General features: G+C 32.8%; 2 protein-coding genes across 2 annotated transcripts in view; both read right to left on the bottom strand.

Annotated features, from left to right (window-relative positions):
• Positions 1–1586: 1586 nt before the first annotated feature.
• On the bottom strand, positions 1587–7119 carry LOC115997919 (phosphatidylinositol:ceramide inositolphosphotransferase 1-like). Its single transcript, XM_031237340.1, has 12 exons — positions 6484–7119; positions 6275–6364; positions 5075–5161; positions 4920–4988; positions 4586–4666; positions 3461–3532; positions 3263–3323; positions 3070–3172; positions 2728–2823; positions 2585–2631; positions 2100–2209; positions 1587–2009 (listed from the first exon to the last, which is right to left on the bottom strand). The coding sequence occupies exons 1-12, from the start codon at positions 6514–6516 to the stop codon at positions 1929–1931; spliced, it is 930 nt and encodes a 309-aa protein (XP_031093200.1). The 5' UTR covers positions 6517–7119; the 3' UTR covers positions 1587–1928.
• Positions 7120–11083: 3964 nt separating this feature from the next.
• LOC115999313 overlaps positions 11084–18062 on the bottom strand; it is a 10242-nt gene continuing 3263 nt past the window's right edge. Inside the window, exons 2-7 of the mRNA XM_031239170.1 lie at positions 13583–13820; positions 13334–13404; positions 13070–13190; positions 12890–12943; positions 11700–12051; positions 11084–11600 (exon numbers count right to left, since the gene is read on the bottom strand). Coding sequence (XP_031095030.1) covers positions 11995–12051; positions 12890–12943; positions 13070–13190; positions 13334–13404; positions 13583–13820 — 541 coding nt within the window. The 3' untranslated portion in view covers positions 11084–11600; positions 11700–11994. The remainder of the gene's footprint in view (positions 11601–11699; positions 12052–12889; positions 12944–13069; positions 13191–13333; positions 13405–13582; positions 13821–18062) is intronic.

The following is an 18062-nucleotide window of genomic DNA, read 5'->3' as shown; positions in this document are numbered from 1 at the left end:
CAGCAGCAATTGAATTAAGAGTGTTAGAAAATTTATATAACACATTAGATTGATTTGTTTCCTCAATTGAATTATTATTCCCTTCATATTGGATCCTATTTCTTTCTTTTTTTTCCTTATAATAATTTGTTAAAGTTCTTCCACATTTATCTCTTGAGGTATTGATGAAGTATATTGTGAGAATGGTGGATCTTGAGAATCTATATGCATATTAGTTTGTGTAAATTTGTCATTAACAAAACTAAATTGCAGTTGATCAATTCTATATTAATTTTTTTAAAGAAAATTATTAAATGTACCGTAAAACTTGACAAGAATAGATGAAAATTTTGTTTAGTTCATATAGAAAAAAAAATTTGTAGAAAAAGTTTTAAAAAAAAAATGGAGTTGGAGGGTTGGATTTAACTATTTATACTTATGAGGAAAAAGTCTACCAAAATCTTATTATGAGACATTTAAGAAGTCTTTAAAAATCTGAATCAAATATCGACAAACTTTTAAAGTCGTTAAAAGTCTTTTAAAATTTATAAAAATCTTGATTAAATACACCCTAGGATGGCATGTAGTGGCATACCCTTATGTGAAGTCATGAGATTGAGCCTCACTGAAGGTGATACTGACCCTTTGTGTTTCAACAGGTTGATGAAGTATGCATGAACATATACTAGAATGTAATAGGGTTTGTTGTATTCAAATAATAATAATAATAATAATAATACACCCTAAGATTCCTTCAAACCTTTTGGTTAGAATTTGATATATCACTGAGCTTAGATGGTTAGAATTTGATATATCACTGAACTTAGATGTGTCAGGTGATCAGAGTATCATGTAGTTTTATTTATTTTATTTTATTTTTATTTTTTAAAATTGTAAATCCTACAAAAGATATTACAGCATAGTCGGATTGCCTCGTTGACAAAAGCTCTAAAATTAGAGTTTATGACACAAGATTTGGAGTGGAGTGTTTGGTTTAATCATGGGAATCAAATCCTTCTAAAATAATTGATAGCCTACCCTTAACCCAATTCCATTACTCTCTTATTTTGAAAACTCATTTTAATTATTAACTATGAAGTATTTAATTCTAATTCTAATGTGACAAAGCATTCATATCTAAATTCAATTATAATTTATATATATATACACATACACACAAAATCAAAATGTCACCCTACAACTCCAACTCCTCAATCCCTTCAACCCAAAAATTTTCTCCTCTAAACTCATCGCAAATACTACCTACTGAACCAGTAAATTAAACTTGTGTAGACTTCATTTAAAACTCATTGGTTGGAGACTTTTTTTTTCGAGTACTATTGACTTTATTTCAATGTAATATTTGTTCATAGCTACTTTTTCAACCAAATGAAGCACAAAGAGCCAATATTGCCTCCACTGAGGCTCGAACCCACCCCCTCCCATGTGAGGTGCAACCGTATGCCACTAGATCACATTGGTTGGAGACTTGAGATACTCGTGAATAATATTCCGGTCAAATGCCCATTTCTATTATTAAAAAATAGAAAATAAAATTTTAAAAATAATAATAATAAAAGTGAATGAGTAAAATTTGAAAGTACATATGAAGAAAGAGGCATGCTTATGCATATGCTCTTTTTAGCATATGGACAGCAACACTCAACAATTTCAAATTTACACAATACACAATAGGATGTGAACTTTGCATCTATTAATCAAATTGTAATTCCATGACATACATACATTATGTTCGTTGCATTTAAGCAATTTAACTATGGATCATGGACAAGGAAAGGCGTTAGCCTTCTTTCCTAGAATACAGATCAAATCGACCAGACCTCGTGTGATGACTAGAGGAGGCTGGGGATTGTCCACCAACACAAAGTCGGTAACTTGGCATGCCAATCCCGACTTGCTCTACCCACGATGGATGGAGCTTCTAACATCTATACACCATTCATTGCTGTTTCAGCATGCGTTATGTTCCCGTTCTCTACTATCTTTCCATTGATTTGGGATCTTGCCCTCTGGCAAAAGGGACAGAGACATCTCGACGACATTAAATTAGCAAGAAGAAACCAACCATTTTTTTGCAGGATCTCCAGAATCTATTATACCTTTTCTGCAGGGTCTCCAGAATTCCCATTCAAAAGTTTGTGGTTCTCTTCTTTAGTCTTGTTGTCCTTTGTCAATGGTAATGCCACCGGTCCAGAGCGATCAGGCAATTCTGGTTGAGAAATCCCAGATTATTATTAGTAGTATTAGTATTTCCATTATCTTATATATATATATATAGGGGCAGGAACAAATGAGAACAAGGTTTCCTGTAAAAAGTAAGGATTGATTCGTCCATGAGGTTTTAATAAAAAAAAATACGGGATTAATTTTATAATTATTGAAAACTTTTAAGAGTGGGGCTCATTTTATAATTATTGCAAACTTAAAAATTTAGCAATGATAAGATGATTTCTCAAGATGGAGGGTGTGGATGTGTCCACACTTTTTACAGGAGAGGTGTTCTCACCTGAACCCTCCCCTATATATATATATATATATATATATATTGACTTCAAAGGAGGAGAGATTATTTCTGAATGCTAACCTGCCAATTTTTTGTCAATAAAGAAGACCACCAAATTAACAGTGTACCTACAAGAAAAATTCACGCGATTCAGATAAACATAACCATTCAGTTATAGTACGCCATCTCAAAAGTTCACATGAGCTCAGTCAATAACCCCTCACCATGCCACCACAATGTCTACAGTGTAATGTTTGTGAGATGCAACAATCAAGAAGCTTTGAACAATAACAGCTAACCATGCACAATGCTTTACAAACCTGCAGATCCGACAAAGCAATGAATTATTATAATTTAAGACATGCACGGAAAATATTTTTTTAGTTAGACCACGAGGTGTCCTGAGTAGGCTCGAATTGTAGGAGGCACCATAAGCTCGTACCATACTCACTAATCCCCGTTCACACCAGGTCGGCCCAATTAAAGGGCAAAGTGCTGGGCATATTGGTTTCTCAGTATCTCTTACAAACTTGAACCAACTATTCACCACAGCATTAGAATTTTACCTTTGTGTACCATATTTATGATATGTGCGGACAAAGACAAGAGAGAATATCATATGAGATGAAAATATTAGATCCCCACAGCCATAAAGCACTCCCCGAGGAACTGCAATGGCAAAAATTCATAAAAATCAGCTTTGAAAAATGTGAAATCAAAAATCAAAGAAAAAAGAAATCAGACATAACCATCACCTACAATTAATTAAAAGAACTTCTACAATACTATCAGGACGAGGCAGTCTCGCAAGTTTTGAGCCCTGCCGTATTGCAGAAAAATTAGTATAAGAGATGCACTCACAGATATGAAGAGTATAACCAACAATTTAATTTGGAAACCTCCAAATAACTCTAAGAACATAATTTGTCCTTTACAGAACACCATTTGAGTACTTACCTCACGACAGTGATAATTTGGACCAGGAAGCTGCGTAGAATAGAAAGTAATGATCCGAAGGATTTGGCAAGCCTGCTCAAAGATTAGGAAAATAACGTTCAATCGACACTTTTACAATAATAGCCTGGAAAAAGAAAATTATTCAAGTAGGAAAAAAAAATTCAAGCATAAAATATTCTTAGGTGTTCAGATGTATTTAGTAAACTTGGAGGAAAAACAAATTTAAAATTCAAGAAACGGCCAAAAAGACCTTACCCTAAAATCAAAACCCTAATTAACTAGGAAATCCATTATATATAAGAAAAATCATAATCCCACCAGCCGAATCACTTGATCATCAGAATGAAATATTGAAATCATCTTTGCGGTAATCTTCCACGACAAATTGAAACTCAATTATTACAATTCATTGTAGAGACAAAAACAAACATCAATTGGTAATTTGGTATGCTGAGTCTTCCACATTGAAGAATTGGTCAATCAATGGATTAGTCCTCTGTATGGTTCAGCTTCTCCATGGTGAATGTTCTACATGGATGATCGGCAAATAATAGATATTCAAAAGGCCACATGGAAGTATTGTTGCAACTTGGGTGGACAGCGGCGATGATTTTAATTATCTGTACAAGAGTCTTCCAGAAAGTGGATTGGAGGGGGCCTACCGGTTGGGAGGAAGCGTTGGCTACTGGAGGGTGTCAAGGAGAGCTGCTAGTAACTGGAGGGGATCGTGATGGACTCATGAAACTGTGGCATTTGGAGGGGTAAGGGAAGAGGGATGTTTTGTGTTAAAATAGGGTTATCTTGGAGAAAATAATGCATTCCCATCTGTAAAATGTTTTACACCTGTTTATAAGCCTAATATGTATTACACTATTACACCCATTTGAGTATAAAACGTTTTACACCCACAATCGTAAATTTATTTTCCATCCTTATATATTTTTCTAACATTTTAGTCGAGTGAACAACTGTTTGCGGATTTTAAAACAGTTGGACCCAGAGCCCAAGTCATAACAATCATGCGGTGTATAAGAAAGACTCTATGAATGGGTGAGCACTTGACTGCAAGAACCTTCTTTTTAGTGGATAGATTAACATGCAAATACACAGAAAGAAAATACTTACAACTAAGAAAGCCAGGACCCTGCACCATATTAGAACCGTGTAAATCTTTTTGTTCTTGCAAATAAAAGGATGGAAAGTCCACTGCACCACAAAACAAACCACATTTCTAATGAGGAAACACTAAACTCAGACTTAATGTATGAAAACAAAGTACTGAGGAATCTAGAAAACCCATGTCAGCTAGTGCTAAGGGTAACTTCACGGCAAGCAGTGCTATTACAGATGAATATCAAAATAGATAAAGAGAGTAAGGATTATAAGAAATGTAAAAACAGAAATGATAAACAGAAGTAGCTAATTACATAACAGAAATAGACATTTGAGGACGACTCACCAAGACAAAAGACAGAAAGATGACGGAAAATACTGTTTCGCTGATGTAAGCTTTGTCTGGACCAAGTTCCTGCAGTTATTTTAGGGGAAAAAATGGGATAGTCATGCATCTTCCCTCAAGTAGAGGCTTTGAAATTCAAAATAGGTAGAACTAACCGGTAAAATAAAGAACCCAACATCTTGAAGTGTGGGTCCTGGGCGATGTAAGTAATGAACCCCTCGAGCAGCCACTCCATGGATGTACTAAATACAGGAAATATAATAGATGTCACATCTTAGCCATCTAAATCACAACAAGAACAGGAAGAAATTGCAAAGAATTGAAGCATCAAAAGGAAAGTAATAACTGCCTGTAAAAGTTCAAGTACCACTACTTCAAATTGCTATGACAAATTGACAATTAATTCAAGAAACTTTCAATCGCAGACAGCAACCTATAGCAAACATGTAAAATAGGCACAAAAGGCATAATGCTCTTCTATAACCAATGTCTTAGTGTGGAACTTGAGCTTACCGGGCAAGATATCTAGCGGAAATTCCCCAGACGTATAACATCAGGTGTTTTTTGGATAATTGGATGCAAAAAAGTTACGGAGTAGATGCTAACAGAAAGGCATAGCTTATTGATAAAGCTGGGTATTCTCACCTGATCAAGAGAGCAAAACTTATACCATTTTACTAGTTTGAACAAGCTATATACGCCAAAGACCTTGTGGTCAAGTGGCATTCGGTGTCCCGATTAACACTCCCACATGGATGATGGGAGTGGGTTCGAGTCTCAGTGGAGTCAACTGTTGACTCGTTGTGCTTCACTACCTTGAGAAGGTAGTTAGAGTCATTAGTACTCAAAAAAAAAAAAAAAAACAAGCTATATACAGTCAATTTCACAAACCCAGCCTGCCCCAAAGTTCAAGCACAATATTTACTGGTGAATTACTTTCCTTTAAATTTAGCCCAACCAATACCATCTAGTATCATAAATACATTGACAGAGCCTGCATACATGCTTGGTTAACTTCTTCAACAAAATTTTTTTTTTTGAGTTCTACTGACTTGTTACAATGTAGTATCTGTTCATAGCTACTTTTTCAACCTACTGAAGCACAAAGAGTCAAAAGTTGAGCCTCCACTGAGGCTCGAATCCACTCCCATCATCTATGTGAGAGTATTAAGTGGGACACCAGATGCCACTTGACCATCTTTGGCTCTTCAACAAAATTAATACACCCCAGTTAACAAAAAGTGGTGTTTCAAAAAAAAAAAAAAAAAAAAAAACTACTATTTGGTAGGAAATAAAGCAACATTCACCAAAAGGAAAACAGAGGCTGAGAGTGATGAATAACATATTGTACAAACCTGAAAAATTAGACCGCAAAGAATATACTTCCAGTTCTCGGCAAGAAGGCTGATCTCCGTTGCAGTCTCTGAACAAACTCTCTTCCATAGCTTCTCTCCCGGACAACAAAAGCAGCCCAATCCAGAAAAGTTGGGTCTTTTATGAGAAACAAATGAATAAAAGACCAACATAAAAATAAAAGGTAAGAAGTTTGTATTTGAAGGCAAACCTTGGAGGCCTCACGACCAATGTAAAGTGACATCTTCTTCGTATGTGTCAATCACTACCATCACTTCCATATTAGATCACAAACATGGTCAATATCGCTCATCCTAAACCCCTCTCATCCCCAGGAAAAACAAAAACCCGATTCAATTCCGAAACCCGAACTTCAAACCAATAGGCCCAGAACAAATTCCTTAAATCGGCTTCCGAGACAGAATTAGGATTCCACGCTATTCATAAACTAATTTATGATCGCAATTGACAACTAAAACAAAATGTATGATCGAATATCCTAAATGGAAAATGAAAATAAAAATTCTCAAATGGGTATTTCAAGTTGAAAGTTGGGAACTTTCTCACAGAGTCGCAGATGGATAGACTGATCGGTGATTCCTTTTTTATTCTCTCTCTAGATTTTGTGTTACAGAGGGAGAGAACTTTACTCTCGCCTTTTTGGCCCTCTCTCGCAGGCAAGTGCTGTGTACTTCTTCTGTCTAATGTCTGCTAACACGCGAGTTCTGTTCAACAATCAACACGGAGAACAGTTGAGAAAGAAAGAGAGGGGAGACAGCCCTTTTAAATTACAGTGAAAACACACAAGAGGAAGAAAACCAAAGGAAAATCATCCCCTTCTCTTGACTCTTCATGAGACTAATTAAATGGAAAAATTGGACTTTTGCTATCCAAAATATAGGTACGTATGTTATAAGCCTAATTTTAAATTTTTGAGTTATCATAAGTAATACTTTGGGAAAAGAGTCAAATAGGTCCTCCAACATTTCATAAAAAGTCAATTAGGCCCACGAACTTTTAAAAGGTGCAATTAAACCCTCAAACATTACAAATCGAAGCAATGAAGCCCAAAAACCGGTAATTGACCTGTTATCACCGGTCATTGGCATCTTCCGGCGATCGGCGTCAATTTCCGACGACCGACGACGACCGAATCGTCGCCGGTCGCCATTTCCGGCGAAAAGGTCGCCTTCTAATCGTCGCCGGTCGCCATTTCCGGCGAAAAGGTCGCCTTCTTCGCCTTCTTCTCCGGGAAGAAGGCAACCAGAAACGGTAGTTCTTCCCGGAGAAGGCGACCAGATCTCTAGTCGCCTTCTTCCAGGNTCTCCGGCAAAGGCGACCTCACTGGTCGCCTTCGCCGGAGAAGGCGACCTGTGAGGTCGCCTTCTTCGCCTTCTTCTCCGGGAAGAAGGCAACCAGAAACGGTAGTTCTTCCCGGAGAAGGCGACCAGATCTCTAGTCGCCTTCTTCCAGGGAGAAGGCGACCGGCGACGATTCGGTCGTCGCCGGTCGCCGGAAATTGACGCCGATCGCCGGAAAATGCCAATGACCGGTGATAACAGGTCAATTACCGATTTTTGGGCTTCATTGCTTTGATTTGTAATGTTTGAGGGTTTAATTGCACCTTTTAAAAGTTCGTGGGCCTAATTGACTTTTTATGAAATGTTCGAGGACCTATTTGACCCTTTTCCCTAATACTTTCAACCTCTCTACTAATGAGTTTATCAAAATATACTATTATTGATCAAAAAAATCAAAATATACTACTACTTTTAAAAAAATATCAATTAATCATGATTATTAATAAAATTAATTTTTCACGCGCAATTGGGTTACTAGTGGTAGTATAGATAACAATATCATGCAATAAGATTATTGTGTAGGAAGCTGTTGATTTACCTCGTTGTGTTTGTATATATATGACTGGATCTTAGTTGTACTATGAACTCTTGATCTTGCAAGCGTCAGTTGATATTTGACCGTGGTAATTTTTTCCCTACATGTTTTATGTGTTGTGAGATATGTATCGTACATTCTAATGTGAAAGTACTGAACACAATATTACGGAGTAATATTTATTATATTTGTAGAAGGTTAAAGAGTAATATCTTTTGTTTAGTTTTATAACTTATTTGCTTGATAGTAACAACAATGACTTTGCAGGTAGTCCGAATACTAAGCGATTTGTCCAGTTTCATCAACAGTTTTCACATGAGTGTAGTACTTGATTTTGTGTGTGGATATGTATGTGTTTTTTTGTTTTTTTTTTTTGTTTTTGTTTTTTTTTTTGTTGAATTGATACTAATCTTGGAATACTCACTACTGCATTTTCATCACAATGCATATAGTTAAATAGCTTGCCACTTTGTGCATAAATATTTTTAAATAGTTGTTACATCTTATATACCAATTATGGAAGAAGTTGTCAAAATTGATACTAATTTTGCCTTCAATCCAAGCAGGTTGAGTGTAGAAAATGAAATGAATTGTAAATTTATATTAGTTCTAATATATTTAAATGAGGCACAATAAGTATTTTACATGCATGATTAATGAATGTTGCAACGGTAGCTATTTTTGAAATTTCTTCATTTTTTATATTTGAAAGATTAATTCCAGCAATGTTGTAATCTAAGCATCTTTTCAATGCGTCAAGTGTGCCACAATGTTCTATTACCCAACGTTAATATTTTTAATAATGAATTTTCAATATAGCTACGTAAGATAATGATATAATTACCATTTACATATTATTATCAACATAAAAGCATATCGGTCATTTAAGTGTTCTGCTCGAAGTACTTTTGGTTCAACCATTATGGTTGAATGAATTCTTGTGGATAGAAAAATTCATAGTTTATTTTTTTAAAAAATAAGATTAGATAAGGTAGTAAAAATTTATACATTTTAAATCATATTAATAAAGAAATACGATTTACCTTTAAAGTGAACAACTGTGATGTAGACCAAAGATATTACAGAGTAGTTTCTCGCTTCAATTTATTGTGTTATTTGAATGTTTTGTTTGTCAACAAACCATCCTCAAGTAGTTAATATGATTGGCTTCAAACTAATTTTTCTAAAAAGAAATTTCATGTTATTAATAGGATTTCACTCCTTTTAACCCAGTCATCAAAGACATCTTTGCTAATAGTGACACATTTCTCAACACCATTCCACCCAAATCCACTACCTTTGTTTAGCATCTCTTGAATGGCAAGGAAATGCTTATTCAATAGTTTATACCTCGATTCCATGTGGGGGTAGCCTTGATATTTGTTTTCGGAAACTTTAGTTACGTTGTAGCATATTTTCTAAGCGCAACAAGTATCCAATCTTGAAACCATTTTCCCCTTTTAAAGTGGGGTCATTTGTTATTTCAACAAGGCAATCAACCAATGCTGCATCATCTTGTTTTGTACATTGTTTCTTAGTAGTAGAGTTCCTTCTAATATTATTTGGAGTTTTTCCTTCCATTGCCACTGTAAAAATAAAACCAAACAATAACAAGAAATTGAATACAACAAATACTTTAGTAACATATAGTTAACATATCAAAATATACCAAGATATACCTAACGTAATCGAATAAAACAAATACTTTCCTAAACATATTTCAATTTAAGAAATTTATTAATACCTAATGTAATTTTTTCTTTAATTAAAATCCTACTATATTTCTATTTAAAAAATTATTAAACAATTTCCTTAGAGGAACCTTTAAACTATTCTTCCTACTAATGGCATCCCTCAAATTTCTACCATTTGCAGTAGATCCATCCTAACCTGGCAATACATTGATGAATTGCATGTCCGGTGTGCAAGCACCTAAGACATTTGTAACAATTTCACCTTTTATGATTCGATACCTAGGTCGGTCAACTGTTTCTGTGTTTTTACTGCTTTATGTTTATTCTTTTGAGTGTGCTTTACGTGTCTGAACTACCTGGTGCACTATCACTTATACAGATTAGGTAGTTTTCAATGAACTTAGCAATTATCTTCTCTAATTAGAAACTTACCTAAGCATGTTAAATTGACTCAAAGGAGTCTGAATTTCACAAACATTAATGCACATTAAGTTAATAAATATAAAAATAAAATGGACGTGACAAATCACATAAATGAATAAATTAAATAAAAATTCATGATTAATGTTGTAATTTGTACTTGATTAATTATATTAATTCAACGGTGGCGGCCTTCAGTTATGTAATGTTTGATCAATTAATGAAGACTGAAAACTATTAATCAACCATGTATGAACAACCATGAAAATAATGGAAGCAAGGTTTTTGAAAAAAAATTCTTCCACGTTAATCTGTTAGTCTGGTTAAATTAAAAACAGATAGCTCTAATATTAAATATTCATTTCGTACGCATAATTACGAGAATAAGGTGTATTGTCTTTTTATTTAGGAGTATTTATATTCATTAATTGTTTCAATTATGATTGTTGGTGAAATTTTTAAACACTTTTATTTTATGAACATTATATATATATCAATTTGACAATAATGCCCCTAGATTTAACACCTATTTAACAGGAATTTGAACGAATGACTATTTGTGGTAAAAAATAAAAGTTAGAGAACTATTTGTGGTCGAATTAAAAGTTGAGGACTAAAAGAAGTACTAACTCAATAGTCAGAAGACCGTTTGTGGTATTAACTCTTATATTAATCAAAATGAGGAAAATTAGAGTTTCCCGGATGGAAAATTCTTGACCGCACAACTCAACATTTCAGATGTTGTCCACTACAATTAAATTCTAATGTGTACAGCAGCTGTCTTGGATCCAAGGTGCAAAATGAAGGTAATTCAGTTTTTGCTGTAATTTTCTCGGATGTACACTAAAAGAGAAGCAATAATTGGTAGAATTCAACAAGCATAATATATGTTCATCAACATAAACCTGCCTATGACCAAACTCATCAAACTTACGTCTCTATTCCATATTTTGTTATTATAAATTAAACAAGAAAATACATATATGCATCTTAAATTATATTTCTACTGCCAATAAGCCCTTAATTCATCTATCACTTTCTGGTAGATGCCTTCATCTCCTCAAGTTCTCTTCTCAACTGACACTGCTTCCTTAATGCCATTTTTCTCCACTTTACTAATTGATGCAAAAATACCATCACCTGCAAATAACAAAAAAGAAAAAAAAAATCTTAATATATACTGATATGAAAATTTTAAAGTTGACCGTTGATAGATCTATCTTTCCTCGAATAGTTCCTGCAAGGAATATGATGCATGGGTGTCTTTTGGAGTTTTAGAGACAAGAATGCGAAAACCTTGTCCTCTTTCTCTCAACACCTAATCATGATCAATGAGTTGATAATTAGTAATTACTCACTAATAAAATAAAAATTTTAAAATTAAAAAAAATGATGCTAAACTGGAAGCATTGGATACCTTGAAAGCATCTTCATCGGTTGTAAATGGTAATAATCTAACAAGCAAGATCTAAAACGTTAAACCCCCAATAAATTAAACTCAAAACCCTTAAACAAAACACCTCCGAATGTATAACGTTAAAAACTTATAATATAATTCAGTCTATACAACATTATAGAAAAGTTCATAAGAAAGTCTTATATTGAAATGAAGGCTTAGAGCCTGAAAAGAAAATATTGAAGAGAATTATATTTCAACTCAAGTAGTCTAAGACAATTTTGAGCCCCTGCAAATTGCACAAGTCTGGGCTGCTTCAAGTGCTTGCACAAGTCTGGGCTGCTTCAAGTGCTTGCACCATAGACTCTACAAGCTGCAAATATAGAATTACTAATTAACAGCATAACATTGAAATCAAAATATAGACAAATAAAAACAAATTAAACTATAATTTCCCAACTGTCAGCACACTAAGTGTTGTGTTAGGGGACTGCCCAAATGGTTTGCTCCATTCACATGGGTAGGGATCGAACCCCCCAACCTCATGCTTAAGATTAGAATTGAATGAAGTGTTGAACCATAGCATGTTGGTTAAAATTAGTTATTGTTGTTTCCTTGGATTGCTACTTAAAAAAAAGAAATTTAAGTAAAACAAGACAAATCTAAATTCAATCTATATAAAATAGGAAAATGGCATCATTTGTCTCTAAATTATAGAGATGTTGTATTTTTCGTATATCAGTTATATTATCTCTTGCTTTTTCATCACTCAATTATAACGCTAGTACTTTTTCATTTTTCAATTGTATGTGAAATACTTTTTTTTTTAATTCTAACAAAAATTACAGATAAAAAATAATTTTTTTTATAAAAAAATACATATTACAAACAATTGAAAGACAAATGCAGGTGATGAGTATAATTGAGGGACAAGAATGCCAAAACCTTGTCCTCTTTCTCTAAAGACCTAATCATGATTAATGAGTTGATAATTAGTAATTACTCACTAATAAAATATTTATATGTATTATTTTTAAGCTACCACTTGTGATAAAAGGAATATATTTAATAACTAACTATATAAAAAATAAAAGATAATTTTATAAGATTATTATATATGTGTATATATAAATATATAAAATTAGTAGGTTACTAGGTTGTTTACTTTGATGCAAGAAGAAGAAGCTCATATAATGAAAAGACTCATTTACCTCCACCTTGTTTTTCTTCCAGTTGTTTAGAAGGGTCTGGTATAAATTTGCACCCTGAGATCCATTTGAAACAGAAAATATAATTATAAAAGAAACATGAAACCAATAGATACAATAATAGAACGTAACCCATAGTCTGATAAAATTAGTGCAAATAAATTTAGGAGACTTGGCAGATACCTTTTGAATTTTTTCACGTATTGGCTGTTGCGCAAAGCAAGAACTGTTTTTCCTACACCACCCATTCCATATATAAATCCCAGTAGTATATGTATTCTCCTCGATCATCCCATCCCCTACACTGGAAAATATATATGATTCGCGCCGGAATGCCGTACGTCACAAAATTTAAAATGTATTTTTATATATATTTCTAAAATGTATAATAATATAATATAATATGATATAAGGTGAAGGTGAAGAGGATAGCGCGCATTAACACACCAGGCCAGGGCGAATTGAAGATGAGAGCAGAAGTTTGGAGCGTCTGCAAAAGGTAAGAGTTCCTTCAGATCCTGCAGATTAAAGGACGGATCGGATGGATTAATGTGTTATGATTATGGATCGGAATTTACAATTTTAATTTTAAGCTAGATGAGATGAGATGAGGGAAAGCCAAAACAAATTAAAGCCCTAATTTATGTTTTGTTTTATTATTATTGCATAAAACGAACGGTAATTATATTGGATTACCGAACTGAGAAGACCTGGAGGTCGCCGCCGCTGCCTCGCCGGATCGGAAGAAACTAGCTGGTCGACGTCGCCGCCGGCTGGAGAGCAAGATCGAGGAGGAAATCGGGGAAGAGAAAAAAAATAGTGAAAAGAGAGAGTAACGGAAGATGTTACGTATGCGGTGTAAGAAAGAGAATGATGTTGTTCATTGGTCAAAGATGGTGAAGTGTTACATAGAGAATGAATATAGCCTGCTATGCTATATATACAGATAGGAAACAGTTGAAACAGACTAGAGAATGGTAATTACTACTGCCCTTATCTGTTACGTATTACAAGACTTTGTAACGTATATGGCATTTGGTCCTACCATTCAATTTTTCAGTCAATTATTGCCAGAATTTCAACGATAAAAATATTTTTTCTAGTAATTGTTGACCGAAAATACTCTTTTAATTAGAACATGTTATTTTTATTTGTTAAAATTCTGGCAATAGTTTACAGTTGGTCAGAAACTTCGTCAGAAAATTGGATGACAGTATCAAATGTGATACAAATTACATAATCATGCACTTAATTTGAAAATATTAGCAGTCAAGGACCAAATGTGATACAAATTACATAGTCATGCACTTAATTTGAATATAGAGTAAATACCAAAAATGGTCCCTCGACTATGCCATAATTCACAAATTAGTCATCAACTATCAATTTTAATAATTAAGTCCTCAACAATTCAAATCTTACTTCTTTCTTCTTTTTTTGTTTTTGTTTTTGAAGGTATTCAAATCTTACTTAATAATTCACAAATCAATCCTTCGTTGAAGACCTTATTGAATAATAATTGAATTAACTATTTATTTATTTATATATTATCTAGAAATTAAATATTTATTATATTAAACAAAAAAATTAGGTGAGGTGCACCATGTGCAACCATTAACATGAAAAGAATGTAATTTTTCATGAAATAATACTCCGTAATTTAGTAACGAAAAGAGTCATTATTTTAATTAATTAATGAATATGTGTGTATTGAATATTGATAACGGCCTATAGCAAATATGTAACGGATGAACTAAGATAATATATTTTTGTGGTTAATCTAGATATGAATCAATCCTATCACATATTAAGGGTGAGTTGTTAAATAATTAAAGCAAGAAACAACCACTATTTTTTAATGACCAAAATACTCAAATTTAAATTTTTAATACTAAGAATCAAATAAAGTTGCTTCGAATAGTCCAAACCAAAATTCGGCTCAATTAATTTCACCTTGCAAAATGTAGAAAGAATAGCTGCAGTGAATAAGGTTTGACTAAAACTTGGCTAAAGTAAAATGCAAAAAAGAACATATTCCCTATCAAATAAGGTCCGATCAAAACTTGACTAAATTAGTTTCACCTTACAAACTACAAATAAATAAATAAATAAATATCACGTCGAATACAATAGCATGATCAATACTTGACTAAATTAATTTCATCTCGTAAAATATAAAAGAACATATATTTGAAATAAAGCTTAATTAATTTCTTTTTTTAAAAAAAAAAAGCTTAATTAAAATTCGATTTAAATCAAGTCACACAAATAATTTTATTGGAGTGCAATAACGTAACGGCTGTCCGTTATTGCATTGGGTTAAAACGTTTGGCGTTTTCGTCAATTATTGAAGGCGCAACATAGTAATACTACTTATAATATTGACTAGTATTTTGTACGCGCGATGCGTGAAAATTCATGCTCAATATTAAAACATAAATAAATACAAATATTAAAATTTATAATTTGAATTATATATACACAAATAATATATGTATTTTATACACACACATATATAATTTACCATTAATAGAAATTTAATTAAAATATAATCAACCATTAAATTAATTATATAATGATTTTAATAAAATGATAATTAAAGAATAAGAAAAAGATATGATAGATATAGGTGTATGGTAATAATGATGGAGTAACGGTGTTATAACAATGTAAGGGTAGTTTTGTATAACAAGAATGTAGTACGGACAATTTTGTCAAATAATATTAAAGTGTACAACATTTAAATTAAAATGTATACATTTATTAGCATATAAGAAGATGGACATAAATCAAGAATATAATTTTAATTGAGACTTATTATGTTTTTAGAAATTAATGTTGAAGCCGTTGAAAGGGTGTCCCATTTATTAGGCGACGCCGTGACCACATATATGATATACGTCATATGAAAAACGCCTCCTTCAGTCCCTTCAAAGTCCCTTTTTCTTACATAATATATGTGGACTACTTGCATTACATTTTCTATAAGAAACATTACACTATCTTAATATGATTTTATTTTATTAAATTATTATAGCGAATCAGTTAATTCACAACTAATCAACAAAAACAATCTTTCATAAACTAAATTTTAGTTGGGTGACAAGAGAAATCCACAGTTATTATGTAGAAATATGAACGGTACATACCAATAGAATCACTCATAAGCAAGGAGTGAATGTTGCAAAGAGAGTTCCAAAAATAATTAACACCGAGTTGCAAATGCTCAAATTAAAATACAATATTTCCATATAATATACTAATAGCACGTTTGGTTCACGGAATGAATTTTAAAGGAATATGAATATTATTCCATAAGGAATGGAATAGGTAAGGAATAGAATAAGGAATGGAATAGGTAAGGAATAGAATATGAATTGTATTCCAGCGTTTGGTTCGCGGAAGGAATAGACTTAGGAATTGTATTCCAACGTTTGGTTGGTTAAAGGAATAGAAATGGAATATATATGTAAAAGACATAAATGCCCATGTACAAAATTTATTATTATTATTATTATTATTATTATTATTATTATTATGTGTAATGGAATCTAATATTCTTTCAGTTATTCAAGAATGTTTATACATGATTGAATTTATGTATGAATTAAATACATGATGGAATTTATGTATGAAATAAAATTCAAATAGTTTTCATAATCAACTGCTAGCGATTTTTTCAACCATGCAAGTGATACACATAATTTATTGGCTAATTGTTTGTCAAATTATAAGTTAGCGTGATTCGATTAATTTTAAGCTTTTAGAATTTTAGAATAGTGAGCCTAAAAAAATTAGGTTTAACAAAAGGTAAAAAAAATAAAAAATTCCTATTCCTGAGAGGTCAGGAATAGGTTAATACCAGGGGGTGGTGGTAATAGTTATTACCCTTGCAAGGGTAATAGACCATTCCCAGGAATATTATTCCTGGGAATACAACTGCTTACCAAACAACAGAATAGACTATTACTGGGAATGCTATGCCATTCCCTGCCTATTCCGTGAACCAAACATCCCGTAAAGGAACCAACTTTAATCACGATTCACTCAATAAGGGCCCCCCAATATAGGTTTATTCACGGTTTTTGAGAAAATAAATTACCAACATGAAAGAGGGATAATGTCCAAACTCCTCCGACTAATTTGTGGTTTTTGGCAGATTGTAGGGCCCAGCTGGTGGGAGGAATCTCGCCAGTAGCCCTTGCATGAAGAACAGACACGTTAATTACCTTTTTCTATTTTTTTTCCTAATTCAGCTTTGTTTTGTTCTGTTTTTTTTTTCTTTTCATTTTTCATTTTCTAATCACACCTAAAAAACTTCTCAAAAATCACCAAAAAAATAAAAAATAAAAAAACATCGCTATTGAGGATGCTCTAAGCCTCTTATGTTAATAATATGAAAATTAAATGGGGCTCTTTGTTGTTACGTTACCTCCCAAACCAATTGAACCAACATAGCATTTTTGAAACCTCTAGGCTAATTCAATCACAATCGGCAATAGATAGTCCGATCCAAAACTTTGCAATTGATGATCGATTTTACAAATATAAAATAAGAACAAAAACAAATACATTTGTTATGAGTTACATCAGTTCACATTAAAAAGAAAAAAACTTATCCAAATTATACGTACTTTCTTATAAGTTATAATATATACAAGATTGTGATATTAAAAAAATGGTCAAGTTGCACTTTTCCATTAAATATGCATGCTAGTTGCAAAACTTGCAACTATACAAATAAACAATTATTGATAGATTGTTTGTCCAAATCATGACTTCCCTCATTAGATAAAGTGTTCACCAATTTGTGGGTTCCCCTTTATTTATAGTTTAACAAAGGATGGAAATATCACATGACCTTCCAATCCATTATTTCAATATTTGGGTTGTGTTTTTTTGTGTGGCATTAAGCATTTACACCTAAGGGAATCAATCCATTTCTGGACAAGAGAAAGGGGAGGAAAAGGGAGAGAAAGGGGAGGAAGCTAAGCCTACAGCTTAATTATATTTTAAGGAGAGGTGACAAAAGTTGTGCAGTGAAGGAGCTGAGAAGGGATGGGGAAAATGAGGAAAAGGGAGAGAAAGGGAAGGAGAAGTTCAGGTCACGCATTCATCCTCTTTTTTTTTTTTTTTTTTTTTTTTTTTTTTTTTTTTTTTTTTTTTTTTTTTTTTT

This window comes from Ipomoea triloba, chromosome 12 (assembly GCF_003576645.1).
Source record: "Ipomoea triloba cultivar NCNSP0323 chromosome 12, ASM357664v1".
Taxonomy (NCBI): Eukaryota; Viridiplantae; Streptophyta; class Magnoliopsida; order Solanales; family Convolvulaceae; genus Ipomoea; species Ipomoea triloba.
This window is presented reverse-complemented; position numbering and strand designations above follow the sequence as displayed.

Excerpts from the sequence above, each read along its gene's own strand:
- LOC115997919 (XM_031237340.1), bottom strand. The coding sequence starts at position 6,516 with ATGTCACTTTACATTGGTCGTGAGGCCTCCAAG. Across the intron at positions 6,365-6,483 it reads TTGGTCGTGAGGCCTCCAAG|CTATGGAAGAGAGTTTGTTC; the intron begins GTTTGCCTTCAA and ends CCGGGAGAGAAG. Across the intron at positions 4,989-5,074 it reads TTGGGTTCTTTATTTTACCG|GAACTTGGTCCAGACAAAGC; the intron begins GTTAGTTCTACC and ends AAATAACTGCAG.